Consider the following 26,036-nt stretch of genomic DNA (forward strand, 5'->3'; position numbering starts at 1 on the left):
ACCATGTGAACCTTTTCACACAGGACAAATGATCTCTCTTTCATCCTCACTTGTCCACTCTTCAGCTTTGGGTGATAGTGTTTTGATTCCTTTCCAACACCATCTATCTGAGGATGTGCTTAGGGTCCTGCAGGATGGCAGGAAATCCAATACCAAAAAATCATATGTGTCCAAGTGGAAGAGATTTTCTGTCTGGTGTCTTAAACATCACTAGGGTCCCTTTTGAATGGGGTCCCCTTGTCAACACTTTCTGCCTGTCTGCTACTGAATCCTCATTTGGCCTTCAGATTTGAGGTCAAGCTATTTGTAAAAGGTTCAAGAAACATAATAATCTGGTAAACAGAAAGGCACTAAAGCAACATAGCAGGTAAAATCACTGAACCTTTATTGTCTAAATGTAAAATGTAAACATGATATCACTGACTAAGCGCTTTCACCCTACTGGGCATCTTCAGAGTCAGTAAGCTTCATTAAAAACAAGCTTTAAATACTCCTGTCACTTGGTACATAGTTAAACAGAACTAATAAAACAAGCAGATAATTAATTAGTTATCCCCTTGGGTGATTGTTAACCAAGTCTTTGTCTTTTGAAAAATCAATATTTTATTTTTAATATTTCAAATTTTGTGCTGATAATTAAATAAAAACAGAATATATAACTATTATCATAAGTGTATGTGAAATTTTTTGTGTATCAAATACAAGCTGCCTTATGTCTTAAAATGCAGGCTAGAGAAAGTGTTATTAATACCTGGAGCATTACTGGCATCCAATCTCAGCTGCCATAAGCATTCCCTAACCTCCAAAATAGTTTTATAGTCTCCCCCAAACTCCTTTGTATAAAGCCTATCTATGACAAAGAATAAAAACTTTTTGAAATTTGGACAATTATTCGTATGAGTATACAATGAATTAGTAGTTTTTTTATTTTTTATATCTCTATAGTGTTCTAAGATTCTTTGTCTTTACTTTCTAGTGGTCATGCCTATATAGAACGCTGGGTAAGATAAACAAGTGGCAGCATAAATAACCATACTTGTATTACAATTGCAGTGACCGGGACTCTTTAGGGTTCTCTTAAAATTACCTATACAGACGTAAGGGCCATCATTAATACATTTACACACTTTACAGTTGCCACATTTAGCCATTTTGGCAGGTCTCTGTCCAAAGGAGCTAGGTGTCTTCTCTAACAATTCCTTCATGTTCAAACCCCTACTATTTATAAAAGTTGGAGTTCTACCTAATATGTCATGCAAATCTATGGGGATAATATTTTCCCAAGCGTTATGGATAGCACTCTTAACTTCAAATGCTAAGAAATTGTGTTGTAATACCATTCCTGTTGGCACATTTTTTCTATCAAATTTGTATTTGTGGTTAATAACTTTATCACCCAAACTATTTGAGTCATGCAAGATGGGAACAAAATCGGTAGACCTTCTTCTAATTACTTCATTTTGAAGCGTTGTGAGCATATCAAGCGGGTAACACCTTTGGACAAATAAATCACTCAATGTTGCTAGTTCAGTTATAAAAATATCGTCCTCACTGACAATGCGGGACAACCTGATCATCTGGCCCTTGACTACATTCCTCTTAACATAGGAAATTTGGCAGCTCTTGTAGTGTAAAAATGAATTATTATAGGTTTTCTTTCTATACAAACTGGATTCTATTTTACTATTTTTGATATATAATTGTAAATCCAGGTAGTCAATACTCTTGTTGTCAACCTTGTGTGTAAATTTTAAGAATGTAGTAGTGTTATTCAAATATGTTACAAATTCTTCCAATTCATCACGTGTACCCTTCCAAAAAAACAAAATGTCATCCAAGAATGTTAGATATGTAGACATCTTGGTCTTAAATTCAGATGTCAACACAAAATGGTCTTCCCATTCTGCTAGAACAAGGTTGGCATATATGGGTGCACATTTAGCACCCATAGCAACCCCAGTGGACTGTCTATAGTATTCATCTTCAAAACCAACATAGTTATTCTCCAAAACCATTTGCATCAAATCCACTAATAAGCCCTTCTTGTCTTGATGTAAATTGGTGTGTTTATCCAAACTCCTACCAAACCAATCTAGGCCAATATCATGAGGGATTACTGAAAATAAATTAATAACATCAACTGTTACATTCAACATTCCACCAGATGTTCATCAGACAAAATATTAAGGCAGTCCAAGCAGTGCCAAGAATCTTTTAATTTATAAAGCAACCTGTCCAAGATCTCCTTAGTCATAATGTCTATGTACGAAGCTAATGGTTCAGTTTTGGAGCATTTAGCTGCAACTATTGGTCTAAAAGGTGGATTGGTTATGTTTTTATGGATTTTGGGTATGCCAAAAAGAATGGGCATGACCGGGTGTTCCACCTGTAAGTATTTGTGCTCCTCTGCATCTATAATTCCTTCACATACCATCTCATAGAGCTGCCAGTCTATTTTGGTGTATGCCTTCTGAACTTCAAATTTTGAAACTAACTCATATGTGTTGGAGTCACAAACAATACTCTGCATCTGCACTGAGTAATCAGTGTTGGTCATAATGACTACTCCTCCCCCTTTATCTGGTTTCATAACCCTGTATTTGTTATTACCAGAAAGCTCCTTTAAGCAAAATACTTCTGCAGATGTTAGGTTACTGTCGTACACTACCTGTCTGTTGCCAATAAGATGCCTAATTTGTGTTATACATAAACGTTCAAAGGCCAAAACTGCAGGGTGGTATGGGGGTATAAATGTACTAGTTTTTTTAATGGTAAACTTTTGCAACTCACTATCCACCCTTTGTTTGGTACTAAAAAATATTTTGAGATTCAATTTTCTTGTGTATAACTTTAAATTAATAAGTACTTTACTGATGTCATATTTAAAGTCAGGGACAAAAGAAAAAAACTTTTTTCAATAAACTAAGGTGGCTATCCGTGATCTCTAAACTGGAAAAATTGTAAACGTGAAAAGATTCATCCCCAAAGATGGTAGGGCCTTCCTTGGTATTATTCTCCGAAGATGAATTCGAGGTAATGTCAGGAGAATATTGGCTTGTATCGAACAATGACTCAAAGTAAAAAGCTGGACTCTCAGTAGGTGGAAAAATAGATGAAGTATATGGATAAATACCATTCATCTGTGTTGCCAATTTTTGTTGCTGTTGAAATTCAAGTTCAAGTTGTTCCTCCTCTGTCCCACACCCCTCCAATTGTTCCCTGTATACTCCCCTTGTCTCTGGGGTACCCTCTGATCCACCTGGTCTCGTGGATTGCCTCGGTTCCTCAGCCTGCCTGACCGTCTTAGTTGAGGTTGATTCTCTAAAAAAAACCTCTTCATCCTCTTCTACCGCCAAGTGTATCTCTTCAACTACCCCCTCTTCTTCGGTTAAAATTGTGTTTCTCCTTATATCCTTCTCCTTATATCCCTTTCATGATTAACATCCCTGTTAACATTAGGTAAAGGATAAGCTCTTTTTTCTTTATGTTCAGCAGTATCCCTTAATATCTTACTATATTAGGAAGAACTCCAACTTTTATAAATAATAGGGGTTTGAACATGAAGGAATTGTTAGAGAAGACACCTAGATCCTTTGGACAGAGACCTGCCAAAATAGCTAAATGTGGCAACTGTAAAGCATGTAAATTTATTAATGATGGCCCTTACGTCTGTATAGGTAATTTTAAGAGAACCCTGAAGAGTCCCAGTCACTGCAATTGTAATACAAGTATGGTTATTTACGCTGCCACTTGTTTATCTTGCCCCAGCGTTCTATATAGGCATGACCACTAGAAAGCTAAGACAAAGAATCTTAGAACACTATAGAGATATAAAAAATAAAAAAGCTACTAATTCATTGTATACTCATATGAATAATTGTCCAAATTTCAAAAAGTTTTTATTCTTTGTCATAGTTAGGCTTTATACAAAGGAGTTTGGGGTAGACTATAAAACTATTTTGGAGGTTAGGGAATGCTTATGGCAGCTGAGATTGGATGCCAGTAATGCTCCAGGTATTAATGACACTCTGTCTCTAGCCTGCGTTTTAAGACATAAGGCAGCTTGTATTTGATACACAAAAGATTTCACATACACTTATGATAATAGCTATATATTTCTGTTTTTATTTAATTATCAGCACAAAATTTGAAACATTAAAAATAAAATATTGATTTTTCAAAAGACAAAGACTTGGTTAACAGTCACCCAAGGGGTTAACTAATTAATTATCTGCTTGTTTTATTAGTTCTGTTTAACTATGTACCAATTGACAGGAGTATTCAAAGCTTATTTTTAATGAAGCTTACTGACTCTGAAGATGCCCAGGAGGGTGAAAGCACTTAGTCAGTGATGTCATGTTTATATTTTACATTTGGACAATAAAGGTACAGTGATTTTACCTGCTATGTTGCTTTAGTGCCTTTCTTGGAGCTGTTTGTTACTTGTTTTGGCATTTGGCAAAATACAGGGTTTATCACTTGATACCTTTGTATAATTTTGGTTTTCTTTGATCTAAATAGTGTTGGCAATTCACATTTAAAGACTTTTACTACGAGATATATCTTTCATATTATGGTCGGGATGACAAATGTTTGGTGCTGTAATCGGTCTTGTCCTTGGTGTGATCGAACAGCTACCAAGGTTAACCAACGACTTTTTATGGGCCGTGGAGCTTGGATACACATCGGTAACACTATCAGGCTGATTAGTTTGTGTTAATTCTTGGTTTGAGCTGAACAGCTACCAAGTTGTATCAACAGCTTTTTTGGATGTTTTGGATTGTTTCGAACCCCATTGAACACCGGAACTACCAGCAGGATCAACAGCTTTCTGTTTTGTTCTATTAAGATCTGCCTTTTATGCCAGTATCGGTCCCTGTTTGGCTCTAGACTGTTTTTTTGTGTGGTGGAGCCTAGATACTTCATATGTGTTGTGGTTTTTGGCATGCTGCTTCTATTTTGATTATACAGCTTTCGCCTTGAACAGTTGTTTTTTGGCTTGGAACGTTTACGTTGAGCACGTACCACTGTTTTGGGAATGCGCTATCGCCTTAGTTACGTGCAGATTTGCTAAGCTCTAACTTTTTTTGTTTTAATGCATGGGAAGCGACGGCCACACATGATAAAACTTTGGATCTAGGACTGGACCGCTTGTGGTGGTTATGTGATTTAAGGAAGATCTTTCCTTTATCTACTGGATTGTTTTTTGGAGTACAGTATGGCTTTATTGGCAATATGAGCTTCCTTTTGTACTACGAGGAAGCTGTAGGGGGTGTTTTGGAAGCAACAACTCTATTTATACAACAAGGGACTGATATCAACTATCATTATCGTTAACAAGGTTTGAAGAATTGTATTTTTTGCTTCAAAGAGGACTTCCTTTCTTGACTGATTTTTAACACTGCTTATTGCAAGTTTAATACTGTGAATTGCTTCATTGAACTTCAAAATTGTTTGAATAGCATCGAGCTTTATTGATTTTTTTTTACGTTTATTTCTGAGGGCTTAAAGTCAGTGTGATTCATTTGAAATTTGGGAATGGCTAGATTTGACCAACACTTGTATTCTCTTATTAACTAAAACACTTTTTTTGTGTTAGAAGGGGTGGTGTTTTTTAATAAGAGGTTTTTGTTTTATTATTTTTTATATTTGTATTACTAGATAGCATATTTGTTATTTAAGGCAAGTAATTGTAGACTTTTTAACATACACAAGTTTTTGAAACTTCATAATTGAGATACTGGTATTGTATTTATTATTTTTTTTTTGGTATATTATTTTGGTATACCATTGAATTACTATTTTGATTTTTATCAGTTGATTTACTATTTATTAGAAAAATTAATCAATTACTAGGTTGGAAAAGGTCTATTTTTAGTTATTGCATTTTTTGTTGTATTTTTAGGCATCAAATACAACTAACAGCTATTCAAGTTATTATAGGTTGTATTTTAAGATTGTACGTTTACATATATATTTTTTACGTTTTTTTTCCTGACAAATCATATATATATATATTTTTTGACATAATGGAACAACTGATGGTTCAATACTTTGATCTCTCAAGACAAATCATTACACTGTTGCAGGCTAACAAAAGTAATGAGAATAATGCTAAAAATTATAGTTTAACAGATACACAAGTGGAGCTTTTTACTATGCACACACCACCAGGGACTTCTGTGGGAAGGCAAGTTAACATGGACATACCAAGAGTGGAAAGGAGTAACAATCCTAGGTTGGACAACAGTAACATTAGAGCAGGGGCTGGCATCAATAGTATTCCAGCTGGATCTATGTTTGACATGGAAAACTTTTTGGTACCTCCAGTTCTAGGTGATACTTTTAGGTCTGAAAGTCCTGGGACATTTACCACTCAGGTATCTAAATTTGAGAAGTTAGTCAGGAAATACAAATCACTTCAGATGGATAATGTTTTCCTAGAACGTTCTATAGAACTTAACCAAGTACCAAAAGGACTGAGAGTGTACAGAATACCTATGGGGATAGAGGCAAACACCGAGGCATATAACAACATGTTGGAACTTTTTGATAGAACCGGGTTGGATTTAATGATAATCATTATTAGAGAGAACAACAACAGGCTTAGTGTCTTAAAAAATGAATTACTTGCCCTTAAGCAGAGTATCATGAATGATCTACTTTTTGAAAGCAATAAAAGTAGACTTGATAGAATCACAATTGAACTTGGAAAATTTGTCAACGTTAGTATGGAAAGGAAACAGAAAAAGATATTAAGGGATACTGCTGAATATAAAGAAAAATGAGCTTATCCTTTACCTAATGTTAACAGGGATGTTAATCATGAAAGGGATATAAGGAGAAACACAGTTTTAACCGAAGAAGAGGGGGCAGTTGAAGAGATACACTTGGCGGTAGAAGAGGATAAAGAGGTTTTTTTAGAGAATCAACCTCAACTAAGACGGTCAGACAGGCTGAGGAACCGAGGCAATCCACGAGACCAGGGGGATCAGAGGGTACCCCAGAGACAAGGGGAGTATACAGGAAACAATTGAAGGGGTGTGGGACAGAGGAGGAACAACTCGAACTTGAATTTCAACAACAACAAAAATTGGCACCACAGATGAATGGTATTTATCCATATACTTCATCTATTTTTCCACCTACTGAGAGTCCAGCTTTTTACTTTGAGTCATTGTTCGATACAAGCCAATATTTTCCTGATATTATGTCGAATTCATCTTTGGAGAATAATACCGAGGAAGGCCCTACCATCTTTCGGGATGAATATTTTCACGTTTACAATTTTTCCAGTTTAGAGATCACGGATAGCTACCTTAGTTTATTGAAAAAAGGTTTTTCTTTTGTCCCTGACTTTAAATATGACATCAGTAAAGTACTTATTAATTTAAAGTTATACACAAGAAAATTGAATCTCAAAATATTTTTTAGTACCAAACAAAGGGTGGATAGTGAGTTGCAAAAGTTTACCATTAAAAGAAGTAGTACATTTATACCCCCATACCACCCTGCAGTTTTGGCCTTGGAACGTTTATGTATAACACAAATTAGGCGTCTTATTGGCAACAGACAGGTAGTGTATGACAGTAACTTAACATCTGTAGAAGTATTTTGCTTAAAGGAGCTTTCTGGTAATAATGAATACAGGGTTATGAAACCAGATAAAGGGGGAGGAGTAGTCATTATGACCAACACTGATTACTCAATGCAGATGCAGAGTATTGTTTGTGACTCCAACACATATGAGTTAGTTTCAAAATTTGAAGTTCAGAAGGCATACACCAAAATAGACTGGCAGCTCTATGAGATGGTATGTGAAGGAATTATAGATGCAGAGGAGCACAAATACTTACAGGTGGAACACCCGGTCATGCCTATTCTTTTTGGCATACCCAAAATCCATAAAAACATAACCAATCCACCTTTTAGACCAATAGTTTCAGCTAAATGCTCCAAAACTGAACCATTAGCTTTGTACATAGACATTATGACTAAGGAGATCTTGGACAGTTTGCCTTATATATTAAAAGATTCTTGGCACTGCTTGGACTGCTTTAATATTTTGTCTGATGAACATCTGGAGGAATGTTTATTAGTAACAGTTGATGTTAATTTATTTTGAGTAATCCCTCATGATATTGGCCTAGATTGGTTTGGTAGGAGTTTGGATAAACACACCAATTGACATCAGGACAAGAAGGGCTTATTAGTGGATTTGATACAAATGGTTTTGGAGAATAACTATGTTGGTTTCGAAGATGAATACTATAGACAGTCCACTGGGGTTGCTATGGGCGCTAAATGTGCACCCATATATGCCAACCTTGTTCTAGCAGAATGGGAAGACCGTTTTGTGTTGACATCTGAATTTAAGACCAAGATGTCTACATATCTAAGATTCTTGGACAACATTTTGTTTTTTTGGAAGGGTACACATGATGAATTGGAAGAATTTGTAACATATTTGAATAACACTACTACATTCTTAAAATTTACACACAAGGTTGACAACAAGAGTATTGACTACTTGGATTTACAATTATATATCAAAAATAGTAAAATAGAATCCAGTTTGTATAGAAAGAAAACCTATAGTAATTCATTTTTACACTACAAGAGCTGCCATCCTTCCTATGTGAAGAGGAATGTAGTCAAGGGCCAGATGATCAGGTTGTCCTGCATTGTCAGTGAGGACGATATTTTTATAACTGAACTAGGAATATTGAGAGATTTATTTGTCCAAAGGTGTTACCCGCTTGATATGCTCACGACGCTTCAAAATGAAGCAATTAGAAGAAGGTCTACCGATTTTGTCCCCATCTTGCATGACTCAAATTGGTTGGGTGATAAAGTTATTAACCACAAATACAAATTTGATAGAAAAAATGTGCCAACAGGAATGGTATTACAACACAATTTCTTAGCATTTGAAGTTAACAGTGCTATCCATAACGCTTGGGAAAATATTATCCCCGTAGATTTGCATGACATATTAGGTAGAACTATAACTTTTATAAATAGTAGGGGTTTGAACATGAAGGAATTGTTAGAGAAAACACCTACATCCTTTGGACAGAGACCTGCCAAAATGGCTAAATGTGGCAACTGTAAAGCGTGTAAATTTATTAGTGATGGCCCTTACGTCTGTATAGGTAATTTTAAGAGAACCCTGAAGAGTCCCGGTCACTGCAATTGTAATACAAGTATGGTTATTTACGCTGCCACTTGTTTATCTTGCCCAGCGTTCTATATAGGCATGACCACTAGAAAGCTAAGACAAAGAATCTTAGAACACTATAGAGATATAAAAAATAAAAAAAAACTACTAATTCATTGTATACTCATACGAATAATTATCCAAATTTCAAAAAGTTTTTATTCTTTGTCATATATAGGCTTTATACAAAGGAGTTTGGGGTAGACTATAAAACTATTTTGGAGGTTAGGGAATGCTTATGGCAGCTGAGATTGGATGCCAGTAATGCTCCAGGTATTAATGACACTCTGTCTGTAGCCTGCATTTTAAGACATAAGGCAGCTTGTATTTGATAGACAAAATTTCACATACACTTATGATAAGTTATATGTTTCTGTTTTTATTTAATTATCAGCCCAAAATTTGTAACATTAAAAATAAAATATTGATTTTTCAAAAGACAAAGACTTGATTAACAATCACCCAAGGGGTTAACTAATTAATTATCTGCTTGTTTTATTAGTTCTGTTTAACTATGTACCAATTGACAGGAGTATTTAAAGCTTGTTTTTAATGAAGCTTACTGACTCTGAAGATTCCCAGGAGGGTGAAAGCGCTTAGTCAGTGATGTCATGTTTATATTTTACATTTGGACAGTAAAGGTTCAGTGATTTTACTTGCTATGTTGCTTTAGTGCCTTTCTATTTGTAAAAGGTGTCCTTCATACCAAACCCCCATGAAAGCCTATTCATCCTTCTTGTGATATTAATTTTGTCCTTGAAAAACTGACTCAGTCTCCTTTAAGCCTGCTGCTTCTTTGCAATATTGCACCTGAAAGACTGTATTATTGGTTGCTTTAACCTCTGCCAGGAGAGTATATGAACTCCAGGCCTTGATGGCAGTCCCTTCTTTTTTGTTTTTTTTTTCAAAGAGACAGAGTGTTTCTCTGTATGAATCTTTCTTTTATACCTTATTCTGTTCTCCACAGTCTGCTAGTGAAAAGGTTCTTCATACCTTGGACTTACAGCTCAGATATTATTTAGACATAACTAAGGTCTTTCATAAATATGATCAACATTTTGTTTCTTTTCATAGCAGGACATTGGGTTTGGCAGTTTCTAAGCATGCTATCTCCTGTTGGATTTCCAAGACAAGACCATTTCTTTTTGTTATACTTTTCATGGCAAACCGTTGTCTGCTCTGTTTGGGCTCTTTCTACTATGGCAGTGGTTTCTTTAGTGGCTTTCTTCAAGGGTTTGTACACCAGCTCCATCCTTGAAACTTCTACTTGGTTTTCTGTTCAAACATTCACTAAACATTACACATTGGATGTCACTTCCAGAGCCATGGCAGGATTTGCCAGTTCTGTCCTTCATGGGTTTGTGGACTGCTCCTCCTTGCCTTCTTCCTCCCTGCTTTCTCTGTACCTTTTGGACTGTCCCAGAGGTGATGAATACTGGAACAGTGATATGGAAGGACATAGTACAGTTGTGTAAAATCTTACCATAACAATAGATGTCCTCCTTTTTCACTGTTGCAGTCCCTCCCTCCCTTCTATCCCTTTTTTCCTTTTCATCTTCTTGTTCCATGGGTGGTATTTTCTTTATGGCCAAAATGGTCTTCTCCTTGTCTTCCTTCCTTTTTCTGGGTATACATGTTCTCCTTTCCAGGATGGGTCCTGGTCCTTCTAGAGTATTTCAGTTCTGGGTTGGGAACGTATCTGCATCATCGCCTGTATGCGCTACACTTGTGCAGGGAGCATATGTCAGATGTACAAACCTCCTAGTTAATAAAGGCTTTGGTATACTGGCTGAATGTTGGGCAATCCTTGACAGGAGATCCCACAGGTGATGAATACAATAGTGAAAAGAAGGTCATCTGCTGTTGTGGTAAGATTTTACGCATCTGTACTTTCTTATTCTTAAGTGTAAAGTCAGAGGAAGATGTAACATTTGTTTTTACTTAACTGTCACTTCTGAAGGAATACTGAGGTATATATATTTATGTAAATATGTTCCTTTGCAAATGTGTTTCTAAAAATCACAATAATAATTATAAGTTCTACCCTATTCTTGCTGTCATACTTCAGATTCTATAACTTTATTGCATTCTGTTAGATCCCAGTCATCTGGTGGTCAAACTCTTTATCAACCATGTTCCTTTTATCCCCAGGTTTCACAAGAACCTTCCCAAACCCATGCTAGTTGAGTGGGATCTTATCCCTTCAAATATTGTATCAATCGCTTCTATCCTGCTTTTAAATCCTCCCTGTTAAATCACCTCATTAGATTCAACCAATTATGAATGTTTTGGGAACTGAATCTAAAAATGATTCCTCACACACATCTGCATACTATCCATCTATGCTATCACACTCAGATACTGCCTGTAATATTAATTCTACTAATATCGGCCATCAGATTTTTATTTCCACCTACTGCTATCCTGAGTTGTTAACCATTTGAAATGTCAGGAACTGCAGGGCATCCCAAAACACAGGGACTGAATGGCTAAAAAAGGACTTACATATACTAAGTCCAAGGTATGGTAGTCTTAGAGTTGGTATATCTAAGTTTGGCAGGCTTGCTCCCTCTACAAAAAAGAAGTTAAAGAGAGCAGAATGATCTTCAGGATTCACTCTTCTCTTGTAGTTTCTGGCTTTTTTGTTAGGCTTGTCGGCCGTCAGTGTTTCGAGTGCCAACATTTCAACAGGTTGCCTCTTGAGCTTCTCTATTTGTTTTCACATTTGTAAGTTAGGTTGCACAGGTAAACAGTCCACTGTTCTCTAGTAATGTTAATACCCTGGCAAACCATTCCTAAGTTCATTTCATAAATTCTTTGACTTTTCTCTTTAAATTGTAAATTATCTATTGGTATTCTATTAGATCTAAGTTCTACTACACTTTGTAATATGAGAGAGTATAACATGGTTTTATATATCTTTGCGAAGTCTTACACAGTTTGAATTTGGTACCCTTGATGTATGCAAACAGAAATTTGTTGAAAATTTGCATCTGTGTTAAGCAGCAAGACCTTCCTTTGATAAGCAACTTCATTTTTATTAAGCAGAACATTATACTTTGTAAAGCTGCACAATGAATGCAGTTCATATTTATTTGAAATTTACAGGCTTCATTTTAGTTCCACCCATATTCTGTGCTTTATATATATATATATATATATATATATATATATATATATATATATATATATTAGACTGTATATGTTATATAGACAGACTGTCTACATTTTGTGGTAACTAAGAATTGTCCATGTAATGGCAGTTGTTCTGTTTCAGCTGTAATCTCTGGCACTCAGAACAATGTATGTGATGATGCAGGCTGCTTCTCCTCCCCTTTCCTCTTCCTGACTTCCCACTGGTACAGTCCCAGGGACAGCACCAGAGGCATTGAAGTAAAAGGAGCTAAAGGAGCAGCCATAAAGCATAGATGATGGTTAGCTGAAAGACACACACAAGGAGCCAAAAAAGAATACTCTGTTTCACTGGTTATTTATGCTTCTGGCCCAGGTCATGGCTAAAAAGGGTCCCCAGACAAGTTAACTGACCTAGTTAAGAAATAAACATGCATGCATATATTGAGCAACTGAGAATTTGTTTTCCTTTTCTGAGAGGAAGGAAGGTGAGCACTAGTCCTTTATTACTTTGGTGGCAGGTAGATGAGAGATGATGGTCAGAAACTTAGGTCATAAATAGTATGTTATAGGGATATATATAAAAGTGGTTCATGTAAGTTACTGGTGTCATTGCATTCTGGAGAAAGAGATCTAATGTGGATGGTGGAGTGGCTAATGTTTCCATCTGGGAAGATGATGGTTCCTCAAAAATATTAGCCCTAGACAACAAGTAGTATTTGGCATTTATAATGCTGCAGACATACCAGGTCAGAAAAAAATAGGAATCAGAGTGATGTCATCTTGCCAGGTAAGGTGCTCTTCCCATCTTCAATTTCCATTGTGCCATCCTGACCCTTTCTCATGATATATGCGGTACACTCAGCCATTCGTCCATCCCAGTGACTTGCATGCCCTGCAGCCCAGATGTTTGCTGGTAGTGTAATAGGAAACATTTAATTTCTATGTGGTCTGCATGACTGAACCTAGGCTGTATCACAAGCTTCTGATGTTGCAATCAGTACTCCTGGGGGCTGCTTGCAGCACAGCCTCAGTGTTTTTGAATTATTTTACTGCTTTGTAGCTATATACATAAACTTCTATAAACACTTGAAGACTGTCGAAATAGTGTATTATAGTCATCTGGCTGTGAGAATTTAATTTGCTTCTGAAGATTGTTTAAAACAGCATTTCTGAAATCAAATTGTAAGAAGTCCTAATAAAAGGTACTTTTGTAAGTAAATGGGACAATATATGTTGCCCTGTTTAACAGTCAGATCTTTCTTTTGCAATTACTAGTAGTCTTATACAAATTACATTTTTGTACAAATGAAATAACACATGTTCTTGTTTCATATGTCTGTCTCTCTCAATTTTAGCTTTACCCAGGGTCCTTTGAAAGATGCTCCTAACCTGATCTGCACACCACACACTGCCTGGTACAGTGAGCAGGCATCACTGGAGATGCGGGAAGCTGCTGCTACTGAGATTCGAAGAGCAGTTACAGGTAATGTCTTTCTTAAAGGCATCTTACTGGTGCTGCTTGGCACTTTTCATAAGTGGTGCCATATGACTGCAGGACGTAACTTGCACATTGTTTTCATGTTGTTAAAGTAGTGCATCAGTGACACTACTTAGGATATAGAAAACACTGTGAAATATGAACAAAGTGTATTCATAGCAGATTTAAAAAGTGAACAGTGGATTTGTGTTTTACCTGCTGATGAGAAATACTTCTGGAATATATAGCACCACGGCCTCTATGTGGCAAGTGCTTGTGTCTGTTGCAACCATTTTTTTTCTTAAGTTTAGCTTACGATGTTTAGTTACCACGCTTATATTTCCTACCTTCCATGCAATTGTCTAGTGTATTTTAAATTAATTTATTTGATTTTTTAATTGTGTTGTGTCGGTTTGTTCAAAATTCTTGGGCAAAAGTTAGTTATAGATCAGTCCTTTTTCTTGTTTTAATACCTTTTTAAAGAAGATTGTCAGGTCTCATGGTAGCCCTAGGAGTGTTGTACTTCAGAGATCCAGCGAGAACTGTATGTTACAACGCACTGAAGATAAGACAGAAGTATCTATGATAAAATTCATTATTTAATTCTAGCACCACCTATTAGTTAAGTATTCCTGGAATGCATGTAAATTAATTTGTGTTGCAAGTACACATCATATTTTGCTGCCATCTCTGTGTTTCTTTACCTGTATATGATCCTTTTTTCTTCACAACAAGAATATTAAACAAAACGAGTCTAGCATACCAATTGTGTTATCAAGGGTTTTTTACCCACTACTTTTAACATTTTTCTGGCATATATCTAGTTATGTACCCACTTTATTGTTCTTCTGTTAATTTTTTGTTCTACTAGACTGTCTATACTGTCAGCATATGAGATATATAAAACTATTTCATATGCTGTCTATACTGTCAGTTTTATATATTTTTACTATGTCTTATACAGTCTGAATTGGGTACCTTTCATCTACGCAAACACAAACATGTTCAAAAATAGCTTTGAAGTCTAGAAAGCAAGCCCTTTCTTTGATAAGCATATTCTTCATCCATTAACACTAAATCACCAACTTCCTTTTTATTAAGGGGAACATTATTCTTTCTAAAACTGTTCAATGAGTATAGTTCATATTTATTTGAAATTTGTAGTCTCCATTTTAGTTCTACACTTGTGGATAGAGACTATTGTTGTCTGTTTTAGGTATCATAAATGTTTTTTGTTTTGGACAGATTATCTGAACAATAATAGTTGTGGTTCTATTATGCATTTCTTTCCATCCATCCCATAATCAATTATCCAATAACCAAATTTATATCCTTTTACACAGTTATGGGATGATTTGAGAGATGGTAAAAAGCCAAAGTATCCTGAGAAAATAAACATGAATGCAGGGAGGTCATACAGACACCACACAGGAGACACCCCTGCTGAGAATTGAGTCAGAGAACCTCTTGCAGTGTGGAGTCAGTGTTACCCTTATCACCACTGTCCTGCCATATGCATTTTTAACATTGACTAGAATTCCTCCAAAATATTATCTAGTCTTCATGTAACTTTGTCTGAAGAAGTCTGTGTACTACACAGACGAAAAGCGCTTTACTGTAATAAATGTGTCCTGTATTTCAGCAAGGTTTGGTTCTTTTGGCGTTGGTTTCGCTCCTATTTGGATCCTTTCTGTGTTCATTTCCTGGTTTTTGTGGTTCGTATTTATTGGTGATTCACATTTAAACAACCAGTCAGGGATGAAGTTATTATGATGTGTTTTTCAAAAGGCCTGTGTCTGTTGTGGAATTCATGGAGAAAAGGCTTGGAATTTATTGTAAAAGGAGAGAGCTTTCCAAATAGTATACAGTCCTTGGGGGAAATGGAATTACAAACTGGGATATCTTAGAGTAATATGAAGTTTGAAAAGGTCATCTTCTGGTTGCATATAAACTTTTTCTGCTCTCCGGTTTATTTTAATTCTTTTTGATTTATTCGCCATTTAGAGTTTTATAGTGAAAGCAAAGTATTTATTGTAAAATGTGCTGCATTCTGTAAGAATTTTTTAATACTGAATCTTTGTTTATTTTATTTACTTTTTTAATGAATTTATATTTTATTTCATTACTATTATTCTCGTAGTACTTTTGTATTATTTAAATTAGTATCTTAATAGTCTTTGTTTCACTTACTTATTTAAACTTTAAATTAAAATAGTAACTTTATTTTCTTTAATGTGTATTTTAACAGTTTTTCCTAATTTTTTTTTTAATATTTCCTGTTCTTGTTTGAAGTTCACCTGTTTTACAAAGTACTTTGTGATAGAACACTGCAATAACATTTGTGTTGAGTTGACATTCTCTAATTTACTTAACCATTTCCTTCTTAAAGCATGAAGTGAACTGTTTTAAAACAAAAATTTTGAGTATATTAACTTAGTTATTAAAGGACCTGTAATTCTTTTTAATCTTAATGATAATATCTTTGTCATATAACCACTTTCATCTTTTAATTAGAGCTTTTAGTTTTTAATTGTGTCTCCTTTAGTTTGTTAAGATTATTATTCGTCAGATTTGTCTTGAAGTTTTGATAATGTCCTTTTCCTGTTTGCTTTACTTTTTCCTTTGTTTATATTTTGCTGTCAGTAGCAGTCACTTGTGTATTGTAGAACTGATACACAAGACCTACTGCATCTTAATCTTAAATAAATCTTTCCAGTTTGCCTTTGAGAACACATGATTTTGTATCTCCTTAGCTGTATTGCTGAAGGGGAGGAGAACTGAGCAAGTTTTATTAAAAAGGGGACTGAGAGCAAGACTGAGTGTGATAAAACCCAAGCAGGAGTACTAGTTAAATATTTTTTTGAGATGGTAGTGCCCAAGAGACAGGTAATATAACCCTCAGGATACCTTAGAACCTGGTCTATACATTAACAGAACCCTTGCCTTGAGATCTTTAATAGGTTGCTGGGCAGTTAAGAAGTATTTGGGGATTCATCTATGACAAGTGTAATACCTTTATGTAAGAAGAGGAAGTAGGAAAAACCTTAGTTCATAAGCAGCTACTAGGCTTGCAGTCCAGGAGACCATTGAGAAGTCTAGTCCAACTTCTCATGCTGTCCCAGCACCACCCTACTCATGTGCTAATCCTAACACTGCTCCTAACACCTTACACATTACGTTACTAAAACCCTCTCCCCAACAGTACCACTACACAAGACAAAAGGACATAGAACTAACAACACCAAATATGCAAAACAGTAAAACTATCTCTTTTCCTAATACATAGCATAACCCTAAAATCTGTGAACATTCAGACATACACCACCCACTGTAACCTTTTCAGACATTCAGTTTCATAATACTACCAATAAACACTATAAAAATGAGCTTTCAATATTCTGAGCATTCAGTCAAATGTGCTTTCAACATTTTGAGCATTCTGTGTTTTTCATCATTGAAAAAATAATTTTCGACCAAATGTCCTTTTGACATTTTTAACTGTAACCGTGTGTGTGTGTGTGTGTGTGTGTGTATATATATATATATATATATATATATATATATATATGTATGTATATATAGGACTCAGGCATTTGGTCAAAACACTAGGTGGTCACCATCTGTTGGTTGATGTGCAGATCTTCGACAGATGTGCTAGATCAACTATCCCCAGGTAGGTGGATATTCCCTTTCTGCTGGGATTGTGCGATCTCAGAGTTAGCATGTATAATTAGTAGGGGTGCCCCCTGCAAAAAAGGGTGTTGTTATTATTTTTTGATTCCATGCTGTGAGGATTTGCTCGCACATGCATAGTTGCTTATTAACATTTCCATTGCCAACCTTTTGTGGTCGACATTCTTGACATCAGCATTTTTGATTTGTTGACCAAAGTAATTATGTATATATATATATATATATATATATATATATAGTGTGTGTGTGTGTGTGTGTGTGTGTGTGTGTATATATATATATATATATATATATATATATATATACACACACACACACACACCATATTTCTCCGTAAATAAGATCTAACCAGAGATTAAGGCCTAGCATGGGTTTCCAGGGAGGTCATGATATAAGCCCTACCCCAAAAATAAGCTCCAGTTAAGATCATCAACAACACATGACGAACATGTTGAATTCTAAAATAATAATATTACTGACACCTGTTGACTGAGGTTATCGTACTCTGCTCACCATTTTCGGACCATTCGGACACCCAACTTCTTCTCTTTACAGAAAGTCATAAGATTCTTTGCCTGGGAGTCCTCCACAATTCTTACTGTAAACCTTATCCTCACTCACACTTGATGTTTAAGATCCTTAGCCCATAAACAGTGGCAAGTGTACTTTGATTGATCAAAGTACAGACAATGCACATAAAACGTGTGCACTTGATAATGAACGGGTATGGTTGCGTCTTCTTAACTGTCACCATTTTTGTTGCCACTCCTGTTTCATACGTCTTCAAGTAACCCCCCCCCCCCAGACAAGATGAGTTCCAAAAGAAAGAGCTATTCCGTCGAGTACAAGATAGGAATCGTGGAGGGTGGAGGACTCCTGGGGAAAGAATCTGATGGCTTTCTGCAAAGAGAAGAAGTTGGATCTCCAAATGATCTGAAAATGGCAAGCAGAGTACGATAACCTCAGTCAACAGGTGGACGAGGGAAATGCTAAGAAGTGCAAGTGTGGATCAGGTCGGCAACCATTATTTCCTGAGCTGGAAGACATTATCTGTGAATGGATTGCTAACAGGAGAGCAAAGGCTTTCATTGTGCACAGGTCTGATATTCAAGCATTTGCCCTTGCAGTGGCACCACAGTTAGAAATATCCCCAGAAGAATTCAAAGCATCACAAGATTGGATGGATGGCTTCCTTCAGTGATATGAACTGTATCTAAGAAGATCAACAACACTGTTCAAGCTGGAAGATACTGAAGTTATTAAACGTGCACTTGCATTCAAGTCCTTTGTTGATGGCATTGACTTTACTAAGTACCAACATGCCAACATGATTGCTATGGATGAAAATGCAGTGTTTATGGGCCAAGGATCTCAAACAACAATTGATATGAGGGGTGCCTCGTCAATCTACATTCCCTCCACTGGTTATGAAAGTGCATGTGTTACCTCTATTTTGGCAGTTCATCTAGATGGAAAGAAAACCCCACCTCTAATCATTAGTATGGGCAAGAAAGATGAGATTGAACATGTATCAGGCATTTACATTCTTGAAACCAAAAAAGCCTGGTGCACACAAGCAGTTATAAGGAAGTGGGGCAATGTAATGCTGCCACTTATTTTCCGAGGTGGCAAAAAAGGTTTGCTAGTCTGGGATTCAGCCAGCACTCACCGCGCTAAAGACATGAAGAACTTCCTTGCACAGAGAAGAATAGATCAAAAAATGATTCCCGCAGGAATTACTGCCTATCTCCAGACTCTTGATACAACAATAAACAAGCCATTCATGGACCATTTGTGCATGGAACTCAATGACTACATTGAAAATAGAATGGAGAGAAATCAGTGTGGAAACTGTGTGAAGCCTAGTCTTCAAGAGGTCGTGACTTGGGTGAAGAATTCATGGGATAAAATCACTGACAGCTGTGTTGCCAATGCACTACGAGCAGGCCACATGGACAAGCAGCCCTCATTTAAGGAGAGCTGTATTTCTAGGCATGACAGATTGGGGCCATTGGTTCTACAGGAAATGGAGTCACAAGAAATTCAGGGTGGAATTCTGGGGATGGAGACTTATGACAATGTTCTAGAAGAAAATTTTCCATTATCAGGACAACAGAATGGATTGCTTCTGCTTTCAGCTGTCAGCAAGCTCTTGTCAGTTTTTTGACTTTATTTTATTAAGGTAACGTTTCATTATCAAGGGGTAATTACAAAGTAAGGCCACTAGTTCCCAGACTTCATTTTTATGGCTTTTTATCATTCTTCTCTTACAGTTTGGGTAAGGAATAAAAAAAGCATCACCGCTCAAAAAGTGGCAGTTACTTACCTGTTTTATTCCCCTCCTCCAATACACATGTATTGAGATTTTTATGTACTTTCTGTTAATCATGAAATATTACACTGTGAAAGTAAATGTGTAGATATTCTGAAGTTGAAATGTTTGTTGCACTGTTTATGTAGAATTCTCACACAACTGTTAAACGTTACCTAGAACTGTTGCCCAATAACGGAAAAGTACCAAATAAATGTCAATTTGTGTACATGAATAAATGTCGATTTCTGTACATGAATAAATGTCAATTTTGTACATGAATAAATGTCGATTTTTGTACATGAATAAATGTAGATTGCTGTACAGGGGGAGGGGTAAATAAGGCATGCCCTGATAATAAGCCTTAATGCATATTTTGGCAGGGGAAAAAGACCCAGTCTTATTTTCGGGGAAATAATGTGTGTGTGTATGTATGTATGTATATATATATATATATATATATATATATATATATATATATATATATATATATATATATAAAATTACATTACTATTTATTTTTGTGTGCCTATTACTACTGATTCCTGTGTATACTTATTCTAGTAAGATGTCAAGTGCTGGGAAAGGATTCAGAGTTATACTAAAATAATTTGCTTTAGGAGACTGTGTTAATTAAAGCAAGTTAGGCTAAGTCATTTGTATTCTTTTACTGACCTATCTTGGAGGATATGTTTAACATGTGCATGTAGATAGTTAACAGAAACATAAACAAAGCACGTTATGGCTTAGTTATTCAGGATCACTTCTTTGTGACTACAAATTGAGATAAATTGGTATTGATCAAGCATACTCTGATTTAAAGGTTAATTATTTTCAAGCTCATCGCCAGACAGAAAGGTGGAAGAGTCTAGGTTTATAGTTAGAGCTCTAGGATGTAGGTTCCAAGTTACTTCTTAATGAGGCTTAGAGCCTGCGACATTGTAATAGTATTACATTGCAACATTGCAAAGGAGATACAAATGATTTGTGGGTATGTATTTATGGAGAAGTATATCCTGTGTGAAGCACAGTGTGTTGTAGGTGTATGTACTTATGGGGAAGGATATCCTGTACAAAGTACAGTGTATTGTGGGTATATGTACTTGTGGAGGAGTCTATCCTGTACAAAGTGCAGTGTATTGTGGGTATATGTACTTGTGGAGAAGTATATCCTGTACAAAGTACAGTATATTGTGGGTATATGTACTTGTGGAGGGGTATATCCTGTACAAAGTGCAGTGTATTGTGCGTATATGTACTTGTGGAGAAGTATAAACTGTACAAAGTACAGTGTATTGTGGGTATATGTGCTTGTGGAGGAGTATATCCTGTACAAAGTACAGTGCATTGTGGGTATATGTACTTTTGGAGGAGTATATCCTGTACAAAGTACAGTGTATTGTGAGTATATGTGCTTGTGGAGGAGTATATCCTGTGCAAAGCACAATGTGTTGTGGGTATATGTACTTATGGAGGAGTATATCCTTTGAGAAGCACAGTGTGTTGTGGGTATATGTACTTTTGGAGGAATATATCCTGCACAAAGTACAGTATATGGTGGGTATATGTACTTATGGAGGAGTATATCCTCTACAAAGTACAGTGTATTGTGGGTATATGTACTTATGGAGGAGTATATCCTGTACAAAGTACACTATATTGTGGGTATATGTACTTGTGGAGGAGTATATTGTGTGCAGAGTACGGAAGCATCATGCAACCATTTTACAGTTTGTACCAACACACTATACAGCACAAAACAGAGCTGTCTCCAAGAACAACAGCTTGTCAGATGGTCTTTTAAAATACTGCTGAGGCATGTTAGGGATAGGCCTTGATGTTTTTCCTACCAATTAGGAACACCAGCAAACTCCAAAGAAATGGACTTCTGACATAGTAAGTCACGTAGATGAAAACTGATTACAGTTCAAAACATTTTGGCAAATAACAAAATGGAACTTGGGATATCCCGCGCACTCGCCTCTGCTTTCTATCACTTAGATCCTTTCTGAATGATTATTGAGGGCATTAGTTTTAGGAAGAATAAATATTACGTTTAAAAACCATTGCATGCATATTCAGTATATTATACCCTTTATGTAAAAGTAACATTTTGTGTTATGCATCTTACGACAGTTGTATGTATATAGATACTGTCACATTTTGCACTTAGTAGTCCTGCTTGCTAAGATGTAGATTTTTTAATCCTTGTCCCTGACGTTTAAGGCAGGGTGCCAGGAGGTATGAAATGCTTAATATCCTACTGCAAGGAGCTCCATGAACAGGCAATATTCAGGAAGTCACTATGAAGTAGTATGGAAGAAACATAAAAATTAACTTTTTAGAAGAACAAAAGTAGCTTGTGTGTATGGTAGTAAATGTAAATAGACACAGACGATTAAAAAAGAAAGACTAGATCTAGGTATTAAGGTCTGTTTCAAAATCACTGGCCACTGGACCACTGTAACAGTGTCACCTGTAAGACTTAATTTAGTTATTTATTTGTATTTAACTTCATATTCATTCTCAAAATACATAGACCCATGCCTCTCAACTTCTTAATGTAAAAAGTCTGGACAAAGACAAAATTAATAGGGAGACAAAGACTTTCATTTTGGGACAGATTTTAAATATTTTTTATAAAGTTATAAAGTTGCTGGGATAACAGATTTTGCATTAACATGCATTACCTGAAGGATATGGAGTCTGAAATAAAGTATCTGTCATTATTTAGTGACTTCAGTCCTCAAAGATTTGCCAGAAAAAGCACACATTTTTATAAGGAACAGACAAAAATATGAAGCAAAAATAATCGTTTTGCGTTATTTTTTTAGTATTTTTTTATAGTAATGCTCTTTAGCATTATTTAAATAACATTGCAAGCAGGATATCGAGGTGGTCTTCCCTCATCTGTGAGACATCACTTTCCTTCATGTTTTGCTGTCAGCCTTCTGTCTTCAGAATATGGAATGCTGACTTTCATGCTATTCTCAAGGAAGCAGAAGACGTGTGCTGTTGCACTATTATAGCTTGTTATGTATGAGACTGACGTTGTTTTGATGTCTTTGGTTGCAAGTTGTATTGATGGCGGACCAAATTTCTTGTGAAGTACAATGTAGAACAATACTTTATGATGTCCCATAGCCCAAGAGATATATATTTATAGATGATAAACATTGCCCAAACATTGATGTTTACAACGACAACCTCAAAAGATTAATGTTGCAAATGCTGACACACTACTACACATGCACCAAACAAAAATCTTGGTTCATGTAAAAAAAGGTAAAGAAAAAGTGCCTGAAACATCACTTTTGTAGGGGGGTGAACCCTCCACACCCCCTGTTAATTATATACAGTAACTGCAACATCGCACAATCTCAGGGAAAGGGAATATTTCCTTACCCCGGGAATTGTGCAATCTTGCATACCTGTCAATTATCTTTTTAGTCAATCAAATTTTGTCAGCTAACCACATGTTCAGCTAATGTAGACTTGACTAAATTCAGTAAACCTATATATACATATGGGTATTCCCTTCAGTTGATCGAACTGCCAATGTCAAATGTTATATGGCTGAGACCATATAACCGACATTTCAGAAGTTCAAACAGAGTGACTGGAGATCGACGCATATTGCAGAATGGGAAATTTGTCATTTTCCTCAATGTACTGTGATCTTGGGAGTTGGTATATTTAATTACCAGGGGCTGTGGGGGGTGCAGGGGGGCTTGCCCTCCTCCCCTGCAAAAAAAAAAACTTTTTTTTTCTTTGTTTTAATTTTAAACTTCAGAAATATTGGCTATATGGTCTTGGTCATATAACGTTCGGCATTTTGGCAGTTCGATCAACTGAAGGTAATCTATACGTATATATATATATATATATTGGTTAAATCTATGAAAGTGCACGTTAATTGGCTGCTGTCTATGTTACAGTACATGTAACCATTAGTTAAAATAAAAGCAGTAGTGATACTGAGGGCAGTACTGTATCCCTGCTTGTAGTAGTATAAAATGTAGTCATCTTTAAAGTAATAATGGATTTGCTTGTATGTTAATTTTTATGTTTTTTTTTTTTTTTTTGCAGTTGGTGGTAGATCAGCTGTATAGCCAAAAGTATTTTGGTAATGGACAGCTGGTTTTAGGGAAAGGAATTATGATGACAGATTTTCAAGGTGGTGGGATGGTACCAGTGAAAACTGTAGAGTAATAATTTATAGATATAAAATGTGGCTTTTCTTTTTCAAGAATTTTGTATACAGATCTTTTTCATTCTCTGTGATGTCTTTTACTTTTCATAGTTGATTGTTAATAGCCTTTTGTAATAGCAGTTTTAAGCAGAACTGGGGAGATCATATAATGAGTTGGAGTAAACTGTATTGTGCAGAGTGAAGGAAATGGAGGAGGCATTGGAAGACATGGTGAATTTTCTTAAGTTTGTTACATCTAGTAGGAATGCTGATTTACAGGAAAAAGAGCAAGATTCCAAGGAGAGATGTTTTTGTCTGATGTAGATTTTATTTTACTCTAGTATGTTTTAAATGTGAAAGGGAGGCTTTTTTGTCTTGAAATATTATAGTTAGGCATGGGTTTTCCAATACACAGTCTTGCAGAATGTCAAGGTTTTAAAAATATTTGCCTGTAATGGGCAAATTAGATTGTTTCCAAGCCTTCACTGCTAGGTCCCTGTATTTAAGATTTTTTTTTTGAGATTACAGTTACTGTTTCAAAGCATGGGTGGACCTTAGTTTTATGACATTTTTGCTGGTGGTCTTGGGTTCGTTGTTATCATTCAAAGCCATGACCCATGTGGTACTCTCAGAGATCATTTGAGTTAAGAGTTAAGGTATCCCTCTGTTTTGGACTCAAAAGTTGACTATTACAACATGAAATCTAATAATACCTGAACATGTTAAGACTTTGCCTTTCAGTTTGAATGTGATGATGGTTATGGGTCCAACTCCCCCCCCCCCCCATTTGTCTATTGTGACATCATTGATAATTTTGTCTGACAGCACTGAGGACTATAGCTCTGACTTGTTAATATGTTGCTTCCTGTCCAGTGGTACACAGTTTGAATTTCTTCACTTGTATTTGCCTACTGTGTGACCTTGAGCATGGCACTTATCCAGACAGTGCTTTAGGGCAACTGGGAATGTGGGTTAGGCTCTCCTTTTCATTCTCATGGAATGCATGTCTAGTAACCACCTTTGAACTTATTAGGGAGAAACTTTATAACTGAGATAGTACTGTAAGTTAGTATGTGGTGCCTTCATTAATTATACAATGAATGCATTTAGTAGTTAACTGTTCCACGTGCTTAGGGATTATCTTGATTTCATAAAGTTATTTGCCTTTTCTAATTGCAGTTCTGAGTTGTGACAGATTAGGAATGGTTTAGAAATGTAAGTAATTTTTTTAAATACAGAAGTAACAGCTTTTTGTTAGAATGTCTGAAAGGTCCATATCAACATGGAATATAAATAGACAGACTAAGAAGACCTAGTGAGAGACATGGCTGGCTCATCTAATGCTTGGTGCTGGTCTCATTTATACAGCCCCATCCTTGCAGCTCTTTAATGAACATTAAAAACAGGACATATCTCTGGAGTGCCTTTCAGTTCTAGTATTTCTCTCAATTGCAGCCCCTAACATTTTTGCCCTGAGTACCCCCTTCACCCCACCCTTTCAACATTAGTGGGCTTGGCAAACCAGACATTGTTAGACCTAACATTAGGATAAGTAATGAATGTGGGTACAACTGTTGATTTGGGTGCTCCTATATGGAGGAGTAAACTCCCATTTTGGAAAATGTATATAGTTTTGTGCATTTGCTGTGAGTTAAAAAGGTTTGGGGTGTTAACATATATTTAGTTTTTGGTTCCTTGAGTGTTTTTATTAGAGCAAAAAGTCTGGGAAATGTGAAGTTTAAATAGAAATAAAAAGCAAAAACTGCATGCACTTTCAGCCTGCTAAACATTAGTGTGTACAATCTGAAAGCTGGAAACATGTATCCAAAATAACTGCAATGTATAAAAATGTAATTGAGAAGCACTGGGAAATTTTGATGACAGATAAAGAGAATTAGTTCCTTACTGGAACCTAGACCAAGTTTTGCACATAATAATATGCACCAGAGAAGGCTTTGTTACTTTAGAATGAAAATATAAGGAAAAAAGATGGACAGACTTGTCCATG

General features: G+C 35.9%; 1 protein-coding gene across 8 annotated transcripts in view; it reads left to right on the top strand.

Moving 5' to 3' along the window:
• Positions 1–26,036, top strand: part of CTBP2 (C-terminal binding protein 2) — a 2,784,951-nt gene that overhangs the window by 2,730,070 nt on the left and 28,845 nt on the right. For all 8 annotated transcript variants that reach the window (XM_044056194.1, XM_044056191.1, XM_044056196.1 and 5 more), the window contains one exon: positions 13,711–13,838. In XM_044056194.1, coding sequence (XP_043912129.1) covers positions 13,711–13,838 — 128 coding nt within the window. The remainder of the gene's footprint in view (positions 1–13,710; positions 13,839–26,036) is intronic.

The sequence above is a fragment of the Protopterus annectens genome, chromosome 14.part0, assembly GCF_019279795.1.
Source record: "Protopterus annectens isolate FY-2018-M chromosome 14.part0, PAN1.0, whole genome shotgun sequence".
Taxonomy (NCBI): Eukaryota; Metazoa; Chordata; order Ceratodontiformes; family Protopteridae; genus Protopterus; species Protopterus annectens.